Source organism: Papaver somniferum, chromosome 7 (genome assembly GCF_003573695.1).
Source record: "Papaver somniferum cultivar HN1 chromosome 7, ASM357369v1, whole genome shotgun sequence".
Classification (NCBI taxonomy): Eukaryota; Viridiplantae; Streptophyta; class Magnoliopsida; order Ranunculales; family Papaveraceae; genus Papaver; species Papaver somniferum.
This window is the reverse complement of record NC_039364.1, coordinates 12281169-12288509: the sequence shown is the minus strand read 5'-3', so window position 1 is coordinate 12288509 and position 7341 is coordinate 12281169. Positions and strand designations below refer to the sequence as shown.

At 35.3% G+C, this 7341-nt stretch overlaps 1 protein-coding gene across 1 annotated transcript; it reads left to right on the top strand.

Annotated features, from left to right (window-relative positions):
- The first annotated feature begins 5145 nt into the window (after positions 1-5145).
- On the top strand, positions 5146-7022 carry LOC113292610 (probable LRR receptor-like serine/threonine-protein kinase At3g47570). Its single transcript, XM_026541491.1, has 2 exons — positions 5146-6272; positions 6389-7022. Exons 1-2 carry the CDS (start codon positions 5471-5473, stop codon positions 6802-6804), a joined length of 1218 nt encoding a protein of 405 aa, XP_026397276.1. The 5' UTR covers positions 5146-5470; the 3' UTR covers positions 6805-7022.
- Positions 7023-7341: the final 319 nt, after the last annotated feature.

Genomic DNA, 7341 nt, shown 5'->3' with positions numbered 1-7341 from the left:
CAGATTCTTCGGAGGAAGAAATTCAACATTCATCTGTACCAAATACCATCCCTGCTTTTTCTATGTCCGTTTCTGATCAATTCGATTTGGATTTCGATTCTTCTTCCCGTAGCTCTTTAGGTTCAAATGATTTTGATCAATCTGATTTTCAAAAGGTCATAGGCAATGGGATTTTCAACGAAAATGTTTTAAATCAATATGGTAGCTTTTCTTTGTCCCCTAATTCCAACACTGATGATAAGCTTCCCATAAATGAAAAGATCGAGCTTTTACAAGTCCAGGATGCAGACAAAGGGAAAGGGATCATCCAGGTATGTACCCTACAACATTATTCCAAAACATTTAATTTTTCTACCTGCTCATTCACTCTCATTGTTAGCAAAATCATATATTTCTGACCTGCATATACTGCTTCTTCAACTGTGTTTACATTCTGCTATAATTGTGTTTACATTTTACTATAATTGTTTATATCTGCACTGCCCTTGCTTAAGCCTTAAGTATAGGCTGAGGTTCAATTAGACTCAGTGCTTTACAGTTTTATGCAAGTTTTTTCTTTTAATTTTAGTCATAATATGAAGATTCTGGCATGGAACACAGAAGGGTGTGGGCATAAGAAAACTCAGCAACATCTGAATACCCTGTTAAATAATGAAAAATCAGACATTTTGTTTTTGTCTGAAACCAAGTATCAAAGGAGCTTGATGAAAAACATTCTTAATTACTTCCCCAATTACCAAATTGTTGATCCAGATGGAATAGCTGGAGGTCTAGCAATAGGTTGCGTGGATGGAATTCATTTTGAAGTGGTTCAATGGAACCTTAACATGATTAATGTCACTGTTAAAAGTAATTTTTATTCTAAAGAATGGCTCTTAACTTGTTTTTATGGATCCCCCAAGCATGAAAACAAACTAGAAATAATGGGTTATCTGGAAAATATAGCTGAGAAAGTAAATTTAGTTGCAATGCCATGGCTGGTAATAGGGGATTTGAACACCATCTTTAACAGTGAGGAAAAATTAGGAGGGCTCCCTTTTAATAGAAAAAAGATAGAACCTATTTTGAATTTAATTCAAAGAACAGGTTTAGAAGACCTAGGATTTTCAGGGAATATCTTTACCTAGAACAATAAAAGAAAAGGGAGTGCAAACATAAAACAAAGATGAGATAGGGACATGGCAAACGCTGAATGGAATGAAGAATTCCAAGAAGCTTCTTTGCAAAAATTAGTGGCAATTGGCTCTGACCATGGGCCAATTTGTATTTCTTTATCTTCTCTTCACAAAGCTTTGGTTCCCACTTTTAAATTTTATGATACCTGGCTTAAGGAACCAACTTGCATCGAGGTTATTAAGAAGTCACGGTGCAAAAATACAAACAGACCTGTTTTGGATCTTTTAGAAAACATTACCACCCTAGGATCTAATCTACTCACTTGGAAAAGACACGTTTTTCGAAAACCAAATAAACAAATCAAAGTTCTGTTGAGAACTATAGAAAATCTAGAATCAAAACTTTCTTCCCCTATTACCCAATCCTTAATAGATAAGAAACTGTTAGAATTAGAATCCCTTTACGACACACAAGAATAAATAGCAAGACAACAGTCTAGAAATAATACTATAGCTCTAGGGGAACGAAACACTAAATTTTTTCACATACACACACTGAAAATATGAAAACGAAACAATATTGACTGTATTAAAGACAAACACAATACTGTTGTGTCTTCTAGAGACGAGAAAGATGAAGTTTTAACTTCATATTTCGGTGAACTGTTCACAAAATCTTCTAAAGATCGGGATGATGAAATTTTTTCACACATTACTAGTTCCATCTCTGTTGAAGAAAACGCTTCTCTAACGGCTCTACCATCTCCGGAGGAGATATGACAAGTGGTTAAGAACCTTAAATCAAACAAGGCACCGAGGCCAGATGGCTTCCCGATGAGTTTTTTCAAACATAACTGGGACATTATAGGCCCTCAGTTAGTGGCTGTTGTGTAGGATTTCTTTCAAAAAAAAAACTCTTAATACAGAACTAAACAAAACCTATATATTTTTGATTCCCAAAACAAAACACCCTAAGTCACCTGCTGACTACATACCAATTGGTCTGTGTAACACTCCATACAAAGTACTCTTGGCTAATAGATTCAAAAAATCTTTAGAACACATCATCTCCCCTTTACAATCAGCATTCCTCTCTTCTAGGAAAATTTCTGACAACATAATTGTAGCACATGAAATAGTTCATTCAATGAAAAAAAGTAAAAAATAAATAAATAAATAGGGAACATCAGCCTTAAGATAGACATGTCCAAGGCCTTTGATAGAGTTAACTGGACTTTCTTACTAAAAGCCTTAAAAGCTTTTGGTTTCTCAGAAGATTGGTGCACTTTGATCCATCAGTGCATATCAACAACTTCTATTGTTGTGTTCCTCAATGACAATCCTTGTAAGGATTTTCAATCTTCAAGAGGTATTAGACAGGGGGATCCCTTATCCCCCTATTTATTCATCTTATGTATGGAAGGGTTCTCACGATTACTTACTCACTTAGAAACTAAAAAGAAAGTGCAGGCATTAAGCTCACACCAAAGGCCACACCCATTTCTCATCCTTTCTTTGCAGATGATCTGCTTCTGTTCACTAAGGCGTACCTCAATAGTTGTAATCATCTAATAGAAGGTATCCAATTATCCAGCAAAGCATCAAGACAAGTAATTAATTTCTCTAAGTCAGCTCACTTTTTTTGCAATAAAATACATAATAAACACCAGGGAATCATTTGCAGATTAATAAAAATTAAAAAAAAATCAACATAAAAGACACTCATTTAGGAGTCCCTCTTTTCATAGATAGTCCAAGCTAAAAACTTTCGATAATATTATATAAAAGATGGAACAGAGGATAAAAACTTGTTGGAAAAATTCTTTCACAACCAAGTAAAATAGTTCTGAACAAATCAGTTCTTCCTAGTATGCCCATCTTTAGCATGGAGTGTTTTGTTCTGCCTAAGAAAATTACTAAAAGAATAAACAATACGTAGAGGGATTTCTGGTGGAGTAAACACACAAATTCGAAAGGTATATACATTAAAGCTTTCGATTTTTTGTGTAAACCTATTGATCAGGGAGGTCTGGGTTTTAAGGAAGCTAACAAGGTAAATCAGGCTTTGATTAGTCGAATAGCTTGGAGATCAGTCAGTCAACCAAATGCCCTTTGGGCTACGATTTTGAATGGTAAATATTTCAAACAAATAGGAGCCTTACATGCCAAAAAAAAAGCTCATGCCTCTCGTATATGGAAGTGCATACTTCAAGGAATTGGACATATTAAAAATAATAGTGTTTGGGAGGTTGGGGATGGAACATCGATCAATATTTGGGAGAATAGATGGCTGCCAACTAGAATACAGACCTTAGCTAACTCTGTTCACAGGTCAAGCACCAACATAACGCTTGTGTCAGAATTAATCAATCCAGGCACTAAAAATTGGAACTTGCTTTTGTTACAATCTACTTTTGATAATGCCTTAGTGCAGGAAATAGTTAACATAAACCTTTACACTACCAGGAATGGTCAGCTCAAAAAGGATAAGCTAAGATGGACCTTAACAAAGAATGGTGAATTCTCTGTCAAGTCCTTATATGCAAAACTAATTAACCCCAACAAATATCTGGTAGAACTATTGTTAACAAAGAATGGTGAATTCTCGGTCAAGACCTTAACTTGTTTACTTAGATTTTACAGAGAATCAAATATCTGGAAGTATACCTCCAGGTATTCAGAATCTTCAAGGTCTATCTAAACTCCTTTTGGGTTCAAACCAGTTCACAGGATGCATTCCTCCTGGTATTGGGCTCCTTCAAAATTTGGGAATATTAGGCTTTGATAGTAATAAACTCGTCGGTTCAATTCCTTCTTCTTTTGGTAACTTCACAAGATTGATCATTCTTTATATGAATGACAATAATTTTATGGGTGTAATTACATCAAGTCTTGGAAATTGTAACTCTTTGCAGATATTGGACCTGCACACCAACAAACTTAGTGGTAATATACCCAAACAAGTTTTCCTACTTCCCTCTTTATGAGTTGCTCTAGACTTAGGTAATAACTCATTTACCGGTAGCCTTCCAATGGAAGTCGGTATTGAAAGACATTGGGTTCTTGGCCCTGTCCGGAAACAAGTTATCAGGGGCAATCCCAAGTACCATAGGTGAATGCTTAAGCTTAAGAAACCTCTATTTGGATGGTAACTTCTTTCAAGGAAAAATTCCTTCAGCTATCACTTCCTTGAAAGATCTTGAAAGTTTAAGACTTTCCCGCAATAATTTGTCTGGTATAATTCCAAAAGGCCTTGAGAATCTAACAACGCTCTTTATTTTGGATTTATCATATAATAATTTGGAGGGAGCCGTACCAACAGACGGTGTTTTTGAGAATGCAAGTAAGTTTCCAGTTGAAGGGAATAGTAAGCTTTGTGGTGGTATTCCTGTTTTGAAGTTGCAGAATTGCTCCGTGCCATTAAACCCAAATATGAAACAAAAACACAAACTATATGGCGCCCACTTTTTGTGCATCCATTTGCACCCGGTATTACGTGGCTTTCTTTCAAAAAAAAAAGTAAAGGAAAAAACAGTTTTGTTGACTATTAGTGCTTAGTTTTTAACCATAGATCAGGATCAACGGCTTAGGTTACAAACATACTGGGTTTTGTTCTCCTTCACGGAAGAGGAGAAAACGAAGATGAACATTAGGGGTTTTGTTCTATCTCAGGAAGAATCAGTAATGTCCCAGCGACCATCAGTTTCCGATAGTTACAACCCAATAGCACTTGCGTCTCCAAAATAATCACCAATTTCTTAGTGGATCCAACCAAATTTCGCAAGTTCATTTTCTATATATCTCTTAAAAAATCATCAATTCCTTGCAGAATCCAACCAAAAATCAAGTACCTATTTCCATTTCTCATAATTAAGTAGTCAATCATATTCTAGAAAGGATGTCACTTGTTCATACAGAATAATTTTCTTTCCATACACATGGGATTACCATATGTACACAAGTTCACTGCAACTAGGTTATTTATTTTATTTTATTTTATTTGTTTTGAGTTAATTACAGTTATGTTTTGGAACCTCATTCAGTCATTGTAGGTAACGCAACTTCGAGAGAACTAATTCATCTCAATGACTTCAACGAACACAGTACAAGAAATTCAGTATCGATCTGAAAATCGGTCCAACATGATTAAAAAAAGAAACTCGGAGGTGGAATAAAGAACAAATTCTTACCTCTTTGTGCTAATCCAAGTGCATCAATGATTCAATGGGATGATTTTTGTTGAAGATGCCAGAGAAATACTAAGGCACTTAGCAGAATCAAACAGATTTTTCCGCAATATTTTTCCTCGGTTCTTAAAACAATCCCACGTAGGCGCCACCTAATAGTGGGTGCAAATGGGTGCCAAAAACTGGGTGCCATATATCATTTTCGAAGTTATTATTATTATCATCATACTTGTAGTTTGGTTTTTTACTTTGGTTGTGATTTTGGCCGCTCTTTATTGGAGAAAGCAGTCAAAATCCAAACTGCCTTCAACTGTTTTAGACATTGGTAAGTGGTTTAAAGGTGTTTCTTACAATGAGCTTCTGAAAGCTAATAATGGATTTAATAGTTCTACCAATCTTCTTGGTGTGGGAAATTTTGGTTCTGTGTATAAGGGAATTCTTCGAGAAGATGATTCAAAATCTGTTGCAGTAAAGGTTCTACATCTTCAGCAAAAAGGTGCAACCAAGAGTTTTATGGTTGAATGTAATGCTCCCAGGAAAGTTAGACATAAGAATTTACTCAAGATCGTTACTTGTTGCTCGAGTGTTGATTTTCAAGGTAATGATTTCAAGGCTCTCGTTTTCGAATACATGGCTAATGGGAGTCTAAAAAAATGGTTGCACCCATATGAAGATGACACACGCAATGATGATGAGCTACATGTGAAAAATCTGAACCTGGAAAGAAGATTGAACGTTGCAGTTGATGTTGCTTCTGCATTAAGTTATCTAAACCATGATTGTGAATCACCCATTGTTCATTGTGATTTGAAGCCTAGCAATGTCCTTTTTGATAATGATTTGATTGCCCATGTGGGTGATTTTGGCTTGGCTACGTTCCTCCATCAGGACTGCAGTATTTCTCGACAGCTTAATGAACGTGATGCAAGTTCAACTGAAATTAATGGGTCCATCGGTTATGTTTCTCCCGGTAAGAAAAAAAAATCAACTGCTATTATCGTGTGCATGTATATGAGTAGTTCAATTAGAATGAATATATTTCGTTCTGCAAGTATTTTGACAAAATGTTCGTTTTGGTTTAAACAGAATATGGATTAGGTGGCGAAGTTTCTACACAAGGTGATGTATATAGTTACGGAATCCTATTGTTAGAAATCTTTACAGGAAAGAGACCAACTGATGAGATGTTTCAAAATGGTGTAAACATTCATTACTTCTGTAAGATGCACGCAATACCAGAGCGAGTACTCGATATTGTTGATTTACGAATGCTAGATGGTGAAAATCATGATGATAGTGAAACAAACTATTATCATACACCACGATGCGAAAGAAGAAATAGGGCAAGACATGGTACGAGAGAAATTTTAGCTTCTATTATTCAGGTTGGAGTTATATGTTCCTCAGATTTACCTTCAGATCGAATCAGCATGAATGAGGTCATTGTGGACGTACAGGCGGTAAAGAATCGGTTTCTTGGGATCGGAATGTCATCAAAATAAGTTGTTTCTACTCTCCATGTTGTTATCCTGTTTCTGCACTTGTCTTTGATGGTTCAAAGTATAGTCACGCTTGATGGAAGTGCCATTGTGCTATTTTGAAGTTTTCTAGCTTGTGATCTTGTTCTTCAATTATCAACTTCCTGTTATTGTAAAAGAAATTGTATTAGGCCTTTCTAGCAAGTATAAGGCCATTGTAAATGCCATAACATGTATTAAAATCAACGGAAAATGGGTCATTTGTCCAAAAAAATTTAAAACCTGGTTTAAATGGACGACTAAAAATTAGTATGGGTGAAATGGATAAAAAAAAATAGCAAGAATGAAACTGATTCATCGGGGCTTAAACATAAAAAATAACAAGGATGAAACTGGATGCATCCTGATATAAATTAAAAATAAGAAAAAATATTTGAAAATTGGTAGGATGAAACTGGTTACATCCTGGCTATTTTTATATTTTTGTCTATTTGAACAATATCTTTTTAATTTTTATCCATTTAAACAGTATCAAAATGTACAAGTCTTTTTCACCCAGGA

What these genes read in the sequence shown, in the direction of transcription:
- LOC113292610 (XM_026541491.1), top strand. Translation starts at nt 5,471, where the DNA reads ATGGGTGCCAAAAACTGGGTGCCATATATCATTTTCGAAGTTATTATT. An exon ending in CATCGGTTATGTTTCTCCCG is followed by an intron (nt 6,273 to 6,388) that starts GTAAGAAAAAAA and finishes TGGTTTAAACAG; the next exon opens with AATATGGATTAGGTGGCGAA.